The 17,244-nt window shown below is 45.3% G+C and overlaps 1 protein-coding gene across 1 annotated transcript in view; it reads left to right on the forward strand.

Annotated features, from left to right (window-relative positions):
- OTOG (otogelin) overlaps window positions 1–17,244 on the forward strand; it is a 1,239,067-nt gene that overhangs the window by 1,141,999 nt on the left and 79,824 nt on the right. Inside the window, exon 50 of the mRNA XM_069625375.1 lies at window positions 12,390–12,509. Within this exon, the coding sequence (XP_069481476.1) occupies window positions 12,390–12,509 (120 nt within the window). The remainder of the gene's footprint in view (window positions 1–12,389; window positions 12,510–17,244) is intronic.

A 17,244-nucleotide genomic window follows, 5' to 3' on the forward strand; every position in this document is an offset into this window, starting at 1 on the left:
GTTCGAGTGTGAGTACCTGCCTGCAACCTGCACCATTTTGGTGTGCCAGCTTCCCCACTTTTGCCTGGACTCCTGTGTTGGCCGTGCAAGCACCTCCTCTGTACATTCCGGGACTTCCACCTCTACCAACACCACCGTTGCTCCACAACACTTACCCAGGACCCAGGGAGATCATACTTCCCTCAGGTGTGCCATGTATGCCCCATCAATATCATCTGGGGAGGGCAGCATGCCCATGTTGAGGCAGAGGGCGGCCAACTTCACTAACACCGAACTTGGCATCCTGTTGGATCGGGTCCTGGACATCTACGATGCCCTCTTCAACCCAGCTACACAGCTGGGCACCGAGGCAAAGGATCTGGGAAGCCATCACGGCTGCCATCAATAAAGAGGGTGTGGCAGTCCGGCCCAGGGATACCGTCCAGAAATGCTGGGAAAACCTCAAGACCCGCAGCCATACCAAGGTGTTGGCAGCCCGCTACACTAAAACTACCGTGGAAGTGTAATGGGCTGACTGCACCGTTTCAGCCAGATACATCTGCTGGTACTTGAGAGGTTCTATCTGGACCTCCACTCCCCACTCTTTGCCTGGAAAAGACGTCTGATGCCGCTGGTGAGTAGCTATGTGGGACAATGCTCCAGGGTGTATGTGTGGCATGCATGTTTGCAGATGCTACATCCTGTTTGTGGCTTGTGTGTGTTGTGACACAAATGATTGCTGCCTCATGCCAATGCAAGCCATTTGTGTGTCACACATTGCATGCTGCCATTTTCATGAGGATTGCCAGATTGTGCATTCATGGCTTGTTGTTGTTGTGCACGTGCAGTGTGGGAGCATGGGCAAGTGCTTGGACATGACCGATGTGGATATGCTATGTTGTGGGCATGTGAGTGATGTGCATGATGTCTGAGTCCATGTGTGGCATAGCTAACAGTGCATTCATGCAGGAACATCTGATGATAGTGACACATGTGCTTTGATGTTTATGCATTGACGCCTCAGGACTGGGATAGGACATATCATTTCACTGAATTTGTAAGACGAGTGTATGTGTGTACATTCAGTAATAGTATGGTTGGCCAACTGACATGTGCAATTTGATGTCAGACATGGCTGGCGGTACATGTTGCTTGCTTGCAGGTCACACTGTGGCATGTGGACATTGGGGATTGTGTTTGTGTAGGCAGGTGCCCTGGTGCTGTCTCCATGACAATAGCTGCAGGTCATTCTTGTGTTGGTTGCTGATTGGTATGGTGGCGTTGGCTGTTGTAGGGGAGGTGTTTTTGGTCACTGTACAATGTGCATTGTTCACGTGTGCGTGGGTCATGACTGTGATTGAGCCTTCACACTACTATCATGCCACATTTTGAATGCAGTTTGCCAGGGCAAATACATGTGTGTGTGTGTGTGTGTGTGCATTGTGTGTGTATCAATTCATGGTTGTGACATGATGCATGATTCCTCTTGTTTGTTTTGTGTATGCAAGACATCCATTGACCGTAACTGATGTAACAAATGTTATTAAAAAAAATGTTGTACAGTTACTGCAGCTCGTGAAGAGGGCGGAGGCATCGTTGTGGAGCAGAAGGGCAGTGACAAAAACCCTGGCCAGCCCTAGTGGAAGCTACATCATTCGAGGGTGAGTTGGATGCGGGGGCGCTAGTTCCATCAGGCGGAGCTGCTGGTGGTATGTCCCAGGATGTTGTTGTGGAGGGGACATCTCAGTGGCTGTGGGCCATGGTGTAGGGTCAGAGGTGCCATCCAAGGAGGAAGGCTCTCTGGAGTAATCCAGGGAGATGGAGCTGGTGGTGGAGGAGGAGGAAGATAAAGGCCAGCGCACAGAGTCAGGTCGGGTTATCCAGGAGGGTGGTCAGGCTGAACCCCTGGGCCAGGGACAGGAGTATTTGAAGTGCACCGTGGAGGGAGCTGTCCAACCTCCTGTCCCTGCTCCATCTGATGCAGCTGTGATGACCATTATGGATGCCTCCACCCAGGCTGGGCCCTCTTTTGGGACTACAGAGATCACCCTTGAGATGTTGCATGCCCTGCTGGCTGGGATTACGAGGCCTATGGCGGGATTCGTGATGAGAGAGATTTGTGAGCTCTTCTCACATCATCACCAAACCATGTGCATCTCAATGTCGCAGCTGTCACGTGCACTGCTCTGAGGTGGTCTCTGTGTGCTGGCACATTCAGCTGCCCCCTCCTCCACTGCATCCCCTTTGCCTCATTCATCCTCCAGGGGGCCTTGCTTGCCACTTCCCATCACGGCCCTCTCTCCTCCTGTCGTACACACCCCACCTATCTGGTGGTCAGCAGGTCTGTGCCAAGGGCGAAGTAAAAAAAGAACAGCAGCAGTAGTTGCTGTGCCTGCCCAAGAACATGCACAGGAAAACACATCAGTGGGGCAGAGATGCAGCAGGCTAGGGTGCCATGGGTTGCCAGGGCCAGGATAGAGGTGGTGGAAAGAAGGACACTGAGGTGGGTTGAGATTCTGGAGGAGGCTTTCAGGGATGCGGGGGAGGAGGACAGGAGGATGAGGAACCACCTGCAAGCCACCCAGGACTGGACAGTGGACCCCTCCTCAAAGTGGAGGATGAGGAAGGTGACTCAGCCCTGGAGGACATAATGGCACAGTATTGAGCCCGCTGGCCATGTAAATAGCTGATTGTGTGGTTTATTGTTTTGGTTCAATTTTTTTACCTTGGGTATATCCCCCTTTTCATATAGAGATTTTTCATAATGTATATAGTATATATTGTTAATACCGTTTTTTGTTGTTCAACAGTGTTATCTCTTTGTTCATGTGTTTTTGTTTTATTTTGTGATACCTTTGTTGTGTGATTCTCACGTGGGTTGGGGGCCAAACTGTGGAGGGGTGGCATACGCTCAACTATTATGTATGGGGGTTAAATTTCACAACTATGCAGATGATACCTAGATCGTTTTTAAGCTATCTGGGATCTACGAGGAGGATGTGGCAAATGTCAACAGGGTTTTTTGGGGCAATCCAGAAATGGATGGCTTTAAACTCCCTGCCACTAAATGATTAAAAAAAATGAGCTACTCATCCTCGGAACACCCCACAGACTAAAGAACTTGGAACCACAATATAAAACATTTGTGATTAATGGGAACTCTATCCCTGTGTCAGACACAGTAAAGATTTTTTGATTCCCACTTGTCATTTCAAAAACATGTGTCCCACTTAAAATCTACATGCTCTTACTATGTACATTTATTATGGCAGATCCGCCCATACCTATTTGAACCCAACAGGGCCTTGATTGCAGCGGCCATAGTAAACACAAAACTGGATTATTGTACTAGTCTTCTTCTTGGGACATCAAAAGGTAATATCAAGAAACGTCAAGTACTGCAAAATGGGGCAGTCCGTGCTGTCTGTGGTCTTGCACGCCAAACTCAGGTCTCAGAATACTGTAGAAAGCTGCATTGAAATGTTTGCTGGGTGACGCACCAAGCTACCTTTCTAGCAGAGAGAAAAAAGCTACCCCCTCTCTAACACACATCAGCTAACAATATGTGGTCTCATGTCATGCAGCACCTCTGCCACTGTATTGCTTCTTCCATCACATGTGAGTTTGGTTATATGTGGCAACATATGCATCAACCCAAAACATGCCTGTTCAAATTATTTTAGTTGCAGGGCTTGGAATGCTGTGCTTTCCGACCTCGGTCCCTTGATTCATGGCATGTTTGCTACTATGCACTAATATCACATGTGACTCTGTCCTGTCAGTGATGTCTTGGACTAGTGCCCTCCTAGGTCATTCACTTACAGCAGTTTGAGGCAATTGCAATGACACATGTGCACAATGATACATCACATTGCTTTACTGGGTGACATGAACATGGTGGTTGCACTGTGTAGCTGTTGAAAAAAACCAGCTGTCCTGTTGCTGTGCCACTGGTTGTGATGTACCAGGGAGTCCTGTGATGAGCTAAGACACCTGAAATCTGCATCAGTGCACTCAGTTGTTGGATGTATGTGTAGGTATGTGGCCAGTGTGCTTCATGTTGGTGACAGGCTAGTAGAATTGAGGTAAGTTGATGTGCAATATTGCACTGTTAGGGGGGTGATGTGGCAGGGCCAGGCTGGGTTTCTGTTGGAGGTGAGGGGGGCTCGTGGGTGGTGTGAGGGTTGCCTGGGGTAGTGTCAGAGGCGAGGGGGGCTGGTGGGTGGTGTCGGGAATTGAAGGTGCTGCCTGGGGTAGTGGCAGAGATGAGGGAGGCTGGTGGGTGGTGTGAGGGCTGCCTGGGTTAGTGGCAGAGGTGAGGGGGCTGTGGGTTATGTCAGGACGTGAGGGGGCTGTCTGGGGTAGTAGCAGAGGTGAGGGGGGCTGGTGGGTGGTGTGAGGGCTGCCTGGGGTAGTGGCAGAGGTGAGGGGGGCTGGTGGGTTGGGTCAGGACTTGAGGGGCTACCTGTGGTAGTGGAAGATGTGAGGGGGGCTGGTGGGTGGTGTGAGGGCAGCCCGGGTTAGTGGACGAGGTGAAGGGGGCTGGTGGGTTGGGTCAGGACTTGAGGGGCTGCCTGGGGTAGTGGCAGATGTGAGGGGGGATGGTGGGTGGTGTGAGGGCAGCCTGGGGTAGTGGCTGAGGTGAAGGGGGCTGGTGGGTAGTGTCAGGACTTGAGGGGGCTGCCTGGGGTGGTGGCAGAGGTGAGGGGGGCTGGTGGGTGGTGTGAGGGCTGCCTGGGTAGTGGCAGAGGTAAGGGGGGCTGGTGGGTTGGGTCAGGACTTGAGGGGCTTCCTGGGGTAGTGGCAGATGTGAGTTGGGCTGGTGGGTGGTATAAGGGCAGTCTGGGGTAGTGGCTGAGGTGAAGGGGGCTGGTGGGTGGTGTCAGGACTTGAGGGGGCTGCCTGGGATAGTGGCAGAGGTGAGGGGGTCTGGTGGGTGGTGTGAGGGCTGCCTGGTGTAGTGGCAGAGATGAGGGGGCTGTTGGGTGGTGGGAGGGCTTCCTGGGGTAGTTGAAGAGGTGAGGATGGCTGGTGGGTGGTGTGAGGGCTGCCTGGGGTAGTGGTGGAGGTGACGGGGGCTTTTGGTTGGTGTCAGGACTTGAAGAGGCTGCCTGTGGCAATGGCAGAGGTAAGGGGGGCTGGTGGGTGGTTTCTGCTGCACCTGTGGAGGCTGATGTGCAGCCTGGGGTATGTGCTAGCACTTTGTGTGTGGTCGAGTAGGGGGTGGTTCGCAGGGGTGCAGCCGTTACTTACGTGGGACCTCGTGCAGAGTAGCTGGGGTGAATCCGTTATTTACATGGAACCTCGCTCTGAGTAGCGGGGGTGCAGCCATTACTTACATGGGACCGCTAGCGCAGATTAGCTGGGATGCAGCCGTTACTTATGTGGGTTCTCACGCAGAGTAGCTGGAATGCAGCTGTAACATACGTGGGGCCTCGCGCAGAGTAGCTGGGGTGCAGCCATTACTTACATGGGACCTCGTGCAGAATAGCTGGGGTGCACCCGTTACTTACATGGAACCTCCCACAGTGTAGTTGAGGTGCAGCTGTTACTTACGTGGAACCTCACGCAGAGTGGCTGGGGTGCAGCTGGGACTTATGTGGCTCCTCACGCAGTGTAGCTGGGGTGCTGGATGTTGTATTGGAGGTGGACACAGAGCTTTGCGAGAAGGTTGGTCTTCGGCTACGTTTTTGGTTTTCGTGGGGGCGTGTTGTGGGTTTTCCTCACGCAGCTAGATTTCCTTTGCATGTCTGCTAGAAATGCGCATTTGGATTCATGAATACGCGTCACGCGCAGATTAATATCTGTACGCAGGTTTATGCAATGTCATTCTTGGCGCATGGCCCTTGCGAGATAAATGTGCACTTTTCCATGAATCCGGGCCTTCAATACCCATTCTGCCTTATTTGTGCTCATATTAGTTCAAATCTTTTAGGTTGAAAGTTCATTGGGAATGCTATTTACATTTTATGTATTTAGCCATTAGAATTGCATTTATGTATGGATTCTATGAAATACACTGATGTGAAATGCTCTTAGGTGCTAAACACATTATACATAAATAAAAATAGGTTAAAACCCAATTCAAATGGCTTTGAATTGATTCGAACCTTTTATAGGCTCACATTAGAATAATGGCTTTTACATTGAAATGAAATCATAAAAAAAAAGAAGATTGAAAAATGAAGCAAAAGCAGCAAACTTGCCTCAGGTTTAACCCAAGTCGAGCAAGTAACTAATATTATTTATTTGAGTTGTTATAATCAGGATTCAAATCATTCTAATTATTTCGAGTTTCAGCTTGAAATGGTTTGGTTATTCAAACTGATCAATACCCCCATTGGTTAGGTAGGTCTGAATCAGATGCTAGCCAGTTCACTCATGTGTACATGAGACTACCAACCAACTCCATGAACTGTGCACCACAACTTGAGAACTGACCACGGTAAAGCACCACGCAGTCGGGCAGCAGTGTATCCTCCATTCACCTTAGCGAGCATTTGGACTCTTTCTGAGTTTGTTTTTTTAAATCCAAGCTTCTCCATCACAACCATCAACCCAACAGATGCGATATGATAGAATCCTTGAGGAACATTTCTCAAGGGGAATGAGGCTGGAGAATGCAGAGCTGTGTGTTTATCTCATCCGCAGAACCAGCCAAGGGAAGCAACTGCTTGCATTCAGGAATCATGCATCAAGCTTCTACTTTCACTTGGTGTCCTGTCAGTCACAAAGCGTTTTCTTGAGCAGGAGATGCCATGCCAGTAGGCTCCTATCATGGAAGTATTAAACTGCAGATGAAGTCTCCATTGCATGCCACCAGCTCTCACTTGCCTGATTTAGAGCTTCAAGTAGTCTGTCCCCTGTAGGGCTAATTTCCTACCCCTAACTCCCAGCTGAACCTGTGCTCTCTCAGTCCACTCAACCCACTGTTCTTGGTCCAAATAAAAACAAAAGACAAACGGGGACACTGAGACACAGAGTATGATATGTTTTCTCCTTACCTTTATTATAACAACGGGATCAACTGTGTGACTTGAAAAAGTTAATTCCATTTTTGTTCACTTTTCTCCATTTTATATTTTCACATTTTAGTGATACCTTCTTAATATATTTTACGATTTTGATATAGCACAATTCTCAGATTAACCCTTCAGCTTGGCTACGGAACATCCAGTCTAGAGGTTTGTGGGTGCTCAGGTAAAACATCTTATCTCATGCCACTCTCCTATTCATGACTTTCTGCCAGTTAGATTCATTGCTCATTGTTCAGCCATCGGAAATATATTCAAAATCTCAGGTTTGATAACTTTTGATGGATTGAGAAGTGATTAGTTTTACATCTTCTCTTCTGAGAGGAATTATGGACATCAGTATTAGGGAGCATGTATGATAGTATGGGATAAAGGGATGAGAGGAATAAGACATACATTTCGTGAAGTACCGACATCACGTTTAGCAACAGTGTTGATGATGGCTTTGATAAAGGGAAACACCTCATTTAAAGTTATGCTTCAGCATTCGAAAATTAAATGTTAATAACAACTTATGAAGTCAGTTGGTTAGTAGAGGAAAGGGTAAGGAAATAGCCGTGAAGAAGATGAGGCATGCACAGGAAGATTCAGGTCGGCCCATTTGTACTCGTGCTCTATTCCTAACAGGACACTTTTCCCGACGGTGGCCTGTAGGGAGCATTGCATGCCCAGATTCGAGCATGATTGCTCTTACATGGAAGGGCGGCCCGATAAGGTAAGAAGCAGAGTGGAAGTGAGGCGGAAATGGAAACGGTTGGTGGGAGAATGTGGGTGAGGGATTAGCAGGGTCAAGTGGATGGAGGCCAGCAGAGATATAGGTGGGGCGGAGGGGTGAGGGCCAGAAGGAAGATCTAGCATTGTGGGGGTGTCTCCTGCATGAGACGGGGCGGGAGGGGTAAGGTACATCCAGGGGTAGCAAGGGTGTCATCTGCATGAGAGAGGGCAGCAAGGTGGTGATGGTCCACGGAAAAGGTTTCATCTCAAAGCCAGAACTGGTAAACCGAAAAAATGGCCGGCAGGGAAACTTGATAGAAACGAAGATTCACTTAACAGTCTTGGCTACAGAGGTCTATAAAATACGAAAGGCCCTTCTCTTTGGGGTGGATTGAAATCTAGGGTCTACCCTCTGCCATTTTCTGTGCAGATTGGGCTGTGGGCTACTGTTCGTATCAGAATGTTTTAGTTTGTACCCCCCCTCAGAGTGTAGGAGAATTTTGTGGGAATGGATGAAATGGAATCAATTTAACGGTGGATGATGGAGACATAACACATCTAATGTGGGAAACTCAACCTAGTATTGTACACATATTTTCAGTATTAGGTAAGTAAAAAAGACCTCTAAATATCTGCGGGTCTCCATCCAAACACCCCTCTACCGCTAAAATTCAGGCAACATGCAAATATTAGATTGCTTGATGTTGTAATGGGAATATGGCCGAGGTGTTGGGGTGGGTCGCTGCCAGCTGTCGACACATAGGCTAGCCAGGTCATCTTCTTTATGACAAGACAACATCACAACACGTGGGTGTCTGGAATCTCACCATAACAAAACCACAAAGTGACTCAGAAGCATGTTAGTAATAGCACTGCTCCGGGCACAACTGAGCTCCACGCCCCGGCAACCCTATTATCATGCTGGTAGTTTATCAACAGATTGAATGTATCACAATCTTTCTGTGACTTGCCTTGAAAGAGTGCTATGAATATCTCAAACAACGTGTCTGAAACAAAAGACAACTCTACTATCACCCTCAAAAGAGGAAGCTTTAAAGAAGCACCAGGTGTGGAACTTTTCGTGTTCTACTTTGATTTATTGGTTCGGCTTATCAGAACGCAACCCTGACACACAGGCGCTTTTGGTACTGTGGCTCAATGTACAGCATCATGCTATAAAAACAACATTGCACACGGGCAGTATCCATTGACCCGCACAGATCACCGCATTTAGCCCTTAAGAACATAGGCATCGGGTACATGGGGGAGATGGTGCTCTTTCCCCTGTGCTCCTTGAACAGCGAGGCCAGGAGTGTAGATTCTGCACCATTCGGATTCAGTGATATCCACTTCTAACTCACAGGGATTCTGGCTCCTCTCCTGCTGGACGCCGGCTTGGTGAAGTGTTAGCATGCATCTTTCAAAAAGATCAAGTGCTGCTCACTTCAAAGTGGGAAGGCCGTAGGTCGTATCATTGTCACCTCAGCCTTGATTAGAGGTGGGTGGGGGACAGCCAAGGAGCCTCATTGTCACCTCAGCCTCGAATGGGAGGTGGGTGGGGCCCATGCCGAGGCACCTATTTGTCACCTCTTCCTTGTTTGCGAGGTGGGTGGGGGGCAGGCTAAGGTTTTTTGCGGGGCACAGCAGAAGTAGGGAATGCTAAAGCAGAATGCTGCCAGGACAGGTCAGCAGTTCAAGCAACTGTTGCTGTGATGTTATGTGTTTAGACCTGTCTGCAAGTCCTGCTGCTAAATGTGCTCTAGAATGTTTTGTTTGTACCTGAGGATGGGGGCAGCTCTCTCGCTTCTCTCGCTGTGTGAATTTCTGCTCCCCGTAGTGAAAATCAAAAGTTGGCAGCCATGCTTAAGTACATGCTGACAACCATCTGATCCATGATAGAACCACTATCATGTCCTACTTCAAGTGCGTATAATAGTGTTTTACACACAAAAAAAGAATGTCGTGTGCATGCCCCCGCATGGCATTTTTAATTGATACAAACAGAATATAGGCCCTAATACACACAACATTTTACACGTGAAAATGCACACACACAAATGGAGGCAACACTGTATGCTCATTGCCAAAACTCAATCTACTTGCCCTCCCAATTTCACTATGGTGAAGCGGCACACCCACATAATTCAGACATGGCTCGTACCCGCAGGTGTCTGCTACAGGTCAAAGTGCATCTGTGATTCACAAAGGGATGAACTTTGATCTTCGGCATCCATGCAACTGTTTTGCCAGCAATAATTTTCTACTGTGAAAAGTGAGACTCAGGTGAAAACAAAAACGACTGGCAGCTTTTCTCTGTTCCAAATAGAAAGACTAATGCTAGGTAGGAGCCTATCGATTTATCGTTTACATTTCCACCTTTCAAACAGAAGTGGAAATGTAAAAACTGCAATTGGTGGTCTTTTTTAATGCCCGTCCTGCTGATGAGCTTCTTGAGTCCATGTGTATGGCAGGGTATCCCGAAATGTCATTAGCACCCAGGTGGGGGAGCCAGCCAATCGGATGGCTAGAAATGCGGGCTTGAACCACCGGTACAAGCCCGCGTTCCAAGCCCTGGGGGCAGCTCTCTCGCTTCTCTCGCTGTGTGAATTTCTGCTCCCCGTAGTGAAAATCAAAAGTTGGCAGCCATGCTTAAGTACATGCTGACAACCATCTGATCCATGATAGAACCACTATCATGTCCTACTTCAAGTGCGTATAATAGTGTTTTACACACAAAAAAAGAATGTCGTGTGCATGCCCCCGCATGGCATTTTTAATTGATACAACTAAGGCTCCCCCACTACCATCTTCCCTCCACCCTACATCCCGTTTTTTGTTCTCCCCCCACCTCTTCTTCTTACCTTATTTCAGCGGCGGCTGGTGCCACCGCTGCTTCCGCTCCTTTCCTTCTGTCATGAAAAAGGAAGAGAGGCTCCGTATGGAGCCCAGCCTTCCCTTTCCATGGTGGGCATCTTGGAAAAGGATTTTCCTTCCTATTGCAGGACGTTGCACGTGTCCTGTTGTAGGAAGGAACATCTTTTTTCTTTAGCACCTGCGGTTACCGCTCAGCAGCCAAAGTTATCGCCCCTTTCGGTCGGGCCGATAACCTGGGCTGCCGGGCTGTTATCCCCCGTTCCAGGGCCTTGAGTGGGGGATGAATGCCACATTAATGGATCTTATATGTTGGTGTGCAGGGAGAGTCTGGATGTGGGAATCCAGTACATCCTACTTCTCGCAAATCCCTTTTATGAGTCAGGAACTTGCAAGTACACAACTGCACAGGGACATATGTTTCAGCATTATCCCCTGCATTCTGCACTTCGATTCTTTGCGAATTAAGGGCATTTTGTATTTATTACTAAGAGTTTAGAGGCCTGCGCAGGTGAGGGTATCCCTCCCAACAAGGCCAATTACGGGATACACATTTTTACTCAATAAAATGCTCAGTTATTTGGTCGACCTCAATCCATATGGAATTTCGGGTGATACGAGGTTGGGCATAATTTGTTTACAATTGTTAGCCTTTTTTTAAAGAGTCAAAGTTAGTGGTTTCATATGCAATGTTTCCTAATTACTGAAGTATGCAAGGGATGTGTTCCTGCCAATTTGTGTACAAAAGGGCTGGTGCTGCTACAAGACAGCTGCAAGGGGGAGCCACCGCCAATATATCATTTTATCTGGTCCCATTGTAATGGAGCAGTGGATGACAAAATTGCATTTTGATGGGGCTGCAGACATGGTTGGGCCTACAACTGTTATCTTCAAGGATATTGCTTTCTACGTGGAACAATAGAGACGTTTGGGACACACTTTAATTTAAATCAGGCTACCTCAACTTACCTGGATGTTTTTTTGTTTTTGTTTTACATGGTCAGTGAATTTACTGTACAATTCAAAATGAAGTTTGATATGCCCCACAAGACCCTCGATGCAATATTTACTGGTTCCAATTTCTGTACAGCTAAAATCTTGTTCAATTGTCGTTTTTGTTAAACCCAGCTTTAGAGCACTGCATCTCAAATACTGGTGAGGTTTAGAAACAGTCCGTACATGTTCAAAGAGGTTCACACACATATCCTAAAATGCTAGATACATTGACAAAGGGTCTGCTTAAGTTAAATTGCAGGAAGCATATGCTGATTTCTGGGCGTGGTGGGGTTATGCAGAGGCTTCATTGGACCTCCATCAAGCAGAGTGCTTCGTGAAGCTTCCCTAAGTGCAGTGATCAGTGATAAGCTCAAAGTTGTCCAAATGCCATAAAATGGACTTAGATCAAACTTTGTAGATTTGAAGATCTCTCACTGCCTGCAAAGCTGAGCTTAGTGACCAGTCAGGGATTCAAAAGGACCTCAATGGATGATAATAATGGCTAATGTTCTTGATCATATACAATTCAACCACATATGTGTTGTGACTGTGTGTAAACCCTGGCTGTGCTTTGCTGTTCAGTGCGACAACTAAGGCAAGGGACTTACAACACAAGCTTTGCAACAGAATAATTCTAAGTACCTTTAAGCTTTTCCATGAAAAAAGAGTTGCTTTTCTAGCTGAAGCCTACAGCATGAGGGCACATAATTTGAAGTTAGCATCACCTCACTGCAAACAATGAGCGCTTGATAGTTTTTCCAAATGCTAACGTTAATGTTTTCTTGTCTTTTGTAGCCTGGTGACTCTTGGATTTCTAATTGTGTCAGGTACGACTGTACCAATACAGCTGTAGGACCAGTTTTAGTTGCATCGTCCGTCAGCTGCCCTCCTTTTAATGAAACTGAATGTATCAAGGTCAGTGTCTTATTAGGAAAACATGTTTCTAATAATAGTTTCAGTTATTGATTTGCTTATATGAATCTTTCTTCGGCCATTCATACAACAATATGTACCTAGAAACACAGGTGGTGGTTTATGAATGGTTGTATGTGCAGAGCACTAAGGTGAAAATACTAATTACGGATTTCCTAATATTCTGATTAGTACATATAATCTATTAAATCATATCACACACAGATTCGCGTTGCTGCATCTTGTTTTACAACTTACTATGTGTCATGTTCTTACACTAAAAAAGGATGCCATGGAGAATGAGGTCTCTACTGGGCACACTCAGCAGGAATTTAGGAGCATGTCACCTAGTAAACAGCAGGTTTATAAGGTGATGATCACTACATTGAGCAAGTAGTTAAGGTGTAGTTTTGGGTACATGTTTTAGTCTTGTTTACAGTGTATCATACTCAAATATGTGCATTGCAACACTTCAGTAATGCATTACGCTATTAAAAGCCCTCTTTAAGTTCCTAAGGACTTTCACTCGTCACACGAAAAAGTCTTGTCACAGTCGGTGGAATTACAGCACCTTTGAGAATGAGAAAAAGCTGTTTGCAGATGAGCATTTATATTAGCACAATCACATTAGTGCTAGTACAGATACACTTGCACTCTATCGTAATTGTGAAAGTGCTAACAGTCATTTTACGTGCCCAAGGGCACTGTGATTCCTACCAGAATTATTGATACATGTACAAACATTTAAAGCAACATTTTATAGTCCAGATATGTGTCTTCAAAGGTGATCTTGCACTTTGTTACCTTTGTACAAGAACAACCAAGCGAACAGCAATTTGCCACATTCTCCAGCTCTTTTCTGATGAGAGATAAAACATAACCAAGAAAATATCAAAGTTAATAGAGACTAGAAAGGGCATTTTATTTACCCAAGTATCCTTAAATTGAGAAAACCTTATTTTGGTGTACAGGATGCACATTATTGTCAGAAGTTATATACAGGGTAGATAGTTTAGAGCTGGGATCAAAGTGAACCCAGTGGGAATTGGGGGTAGAGATGCCAGGCTTTACACTCTGAAACAAAAAAGTATACCATCTGGAAAAAAAGTAAACCTATGAAATCAAGTACATAGAAGTAAAAGTGTACAATAGGCTTACAAATCAACCATAAAACATTGATACAATCAGACAACTCAATTTATCTTTCCTTTTCAATACCGAGGTACAGTCTGAGAAACTCAGAAGGGTGGTTATTTTTGAGCGGTGTCTCCTATTTGCAAGATGACCCTGAGCCCACAAATCTACACTGGCATCCATAGTAATCACTTCAAATTGGTTGCCATGGACACCATGTATTCCTCTTCCAGAAAGTCCTTCTATTTATGTATTGGTACCATTAGCACAGTTTTGATAAAGTGTTAAATGACTTTTTAAGATATCACCTTAATAACATTAAAGCGTTCATTTTTCGGTTGTGTGAAGTATGGTTTACTAAATATGTAATGATCAATATGAGAGAAATGGGAAATCTTGACATTAGTAAAAGGAAACAACTTTTTAAAAGTTTCCTTTTCAAGTAATCACAATACAATTTAGCAACATTTTAAATCCCTTTATTATCTTTTTGTAAAGTTAGAAATGCAGGATTTTAGTGTACTAAAGTTAAGGGAGCAATCATCAGTGGCTCTTTGGAGACTCTAAGTTGGCTACCAGATTGAATCCTCTAGAAGCCATTATAGAGTTAATCTTTCCCACTCAGTCAGAATTGTTGCAATGTAACATGAACAGATTGATGACTGAAGGTCTGACATTGTTCAACTGATGCTACAATCTGTCTGAATGTAAATGTAGGGCCGCATTGTATAACTGCATTACACAACCAAAATATGTATCTAGGTGTACCTCTAACTTTGGAGGGTGTTTGTGTTTGTTCGGAATTTTGGGGGAAGGTGTGGGAGCACATGTGCAGAGGCATATGAGTGCATGCTTAGTTGTGTGAAGCTGTGTGAATTGGAAGGAGGTGTGTGAGCGCATGCATGAAAGCGATTATGTGGAGGTAGGCATGGAGGTACATGGGGCCCCATTGTCATGGAAATGCATATTGATAGGTTCATGCATGAAGAGGAGCTTGTGAATCACACACGTGGAGGTGCACTTGTGTCCTCATGCACACAAGTGTGTGAGGCCCCATTTGAGTGAGTGATGTGTCTGGGCATGTACTGGAGGTGCATGAATCTCTTAACAAGCGTGAAGTACACAGGCCGAAGTGGGCACATGCACAGGGTGTATGGTGCCACATTCTTGTGTTGTTTAGGCCATGTGTGCAAATTGCATCATCTTTGATGTGCACAGGTAAATGTGTGCCCATTTGCGTGCAGGTTTGAGGAGGCTGATTGACACAGAGATACATCGGCATGTGTGCAAAGTGCATGGATCCCAATGCGTGTACCTAGGGTGCATTGACCTACATGCAAAGTGTGTGGACCATCATGCATACCTCACTGTCAGAGCATGGAATACTCACATATAGTGAAATTACTTTGGTTACAGCAGATGGTCACCCTTTGGAAGTAGATGGACTCATAGGGGTTTCATCTTGATGGGAGAAGGCCAAGATCATATAGTGACCATAGGCCAGGCTTGATGTAGATGACAGTGAAAAAAGACACACCAAAGGCAGGGGCAATGACGAACCCGGACAGGTACTGTAAGGGTGACAAGCAGAGTGTAAATTCACAGTTCTTAAATGAAGCAGGGACATAATGTAGGCTTGACTACACCCAGGGTGATACCACAGGCACAGCTCTGTTGCAAAACAATCAAAGAGTAAATTAGCTGGACTTTTTTGTAACTAAATAGGGACCTAATCAGTAACCTCACCTAATACAAGAAGGAACCACATTTCCTAGGGATCGGTAGGAGCAGAAGGAGTCAGAGAAGATGTCCAAGGGAAAGATGCTTACAAAACATTCTCTACGGCTGAAAGGAGCACTTAAGCAATAGTTCTCCAGGATGCATGGCCACCATCGTGTCAGGATTGAAAGGAATGGACTCCTTTTCGAGGGAACTCAGTGGTGTAAAATCATTCTTTGGCTAGGTGCATGGGGGAAGCTGAAACCGTGTGCATATGGGCCAATGCACATGATGCTTGAGTGTTGGTCAATCGGCCTCCATGTGTGTGGGTTAACACACATCTTCACATAATCCAATACCCGCCAAAACAATGCCCTGTGTAGAATGAGCCTAAGCACCTCATGGCGCAGACCCAGGTCCTCCTCCATGTGCATGCACCTGCACGCACGCCCACATGGATCTGTGTGTGCACAAGCCCTTTTTCTTGCTTCAACATGTTATTTAACACATGAAAGAGAAAGCTAAAACACTGGAAAATGCGTTCCTAAATAGAAACCATTTTCCTTTACATGACAACTAATGCAGATTCATGTTAAATCTGTTCCAATTCAACCAAGTTGAAATTAAAATGCTTAATTTATGAAGACAATTTATATACTGCAACATAAAACTGCATTTCATTTACTAACTCAGTTGTCTATTTTCTTTTGTCATTCTTAAATTAACTACCATCCAAACTCCAAAACATGTATTCCTGCTGTGCTATTACCTTTATAGAAGTCGAGAGGTCATTTTTGCTTGGGATATTGATCCTTCCCCCAATTTATGGGCTAATAATGACCCCTCCCTCAGTATTTAAGTCTATATTGGTATTCTGCAAAAGCAACTAATTGTTCCCATATGCCTATTTTAAAACATATGATGCATAATACTACTCCTTATTGATCACAGAGGGCGGTGTTATGTGAGTAAAACCATTTTGCTACGGTCCAGTTGTATTTCAAATCAAAATAAATTATCACGTATTGACACACTGCCGGTTCTGTCAATATTATATGCAAATTAGCAGATTGCACTTGATGGCAAGGGCTACGGATGTGTTTCCTGTTTTTCTGCAGAGGTTCATATTAATGATGCCATGTAGATGCATTATGTCATAGCTTGTGGACAGGATACAGCCCCGTCGCAGAGTGAAGATAATTGCATATTGGTCGATATCTCAATTAGACCCAGGTATTCCAGAGATGGTAACTTCCAATGTCAGTTAGTTGGAGAAATAAAAGAGTGGGTATAAAGCACATGGACATGGTGTCTGTCACAGATCGCATCATTTCTAGGATTTGAATAAAAGCGAAATATGTATGTTTTGAGCAATAGAAAGATTCATGAATGTTCTTGTACTGATTTCCTTCACTTTTTTAATCAATGCTCTCTGTGATTTAACAAACTAACATTGGTCTATTGAGAAACAATTTGTGTTCACAAGGACATTATATACGTAAACATAGTCTGAACAGTGTTTTTAATATTGCTCCAATTGATCAGTTTTTACTCAGAAAAAAAAATATTTCCGAGGATATGACCTTGTAATTAATGGACACTTACAAGGAATGTTCTGAAATTGCTAATCTAGCAAGAACTCACAGAGCCCAGATGGATCTTTTTTATTTATCCCCCAATTTGGTGAAATGTCTATCCTTTCAAATGCAAGTCCAGAACGCTTCAGCATAGGCGGCTGGTCTCAACCAGTTCCTTGTGTACTATTATTAATTGCAATAAAGGTAATCTGCAGAACACAATATTGTTATAAACAAAATAAATGTTTGTTTATAGCAAAGGGAGCTGACTACTTATGCCTTTTGATCATTTCATTGTGTATAATCAT

Source organism: Ambystoma mexicanum, chromosome 11 (genome assembly GCF_040938575.1).
Source record: "Ambystoma mexicanum isolate Mex_15411 chromosome 11, UKY_AmexF1_1, whole genome shotgun sequence".
Taxonomy (NCBI): Eukaryota; Metazoa; Chordata; class Amphibia; order Caudata; family Ambystomatidae; genus Ambystoma; species Ambystoma mexicanum.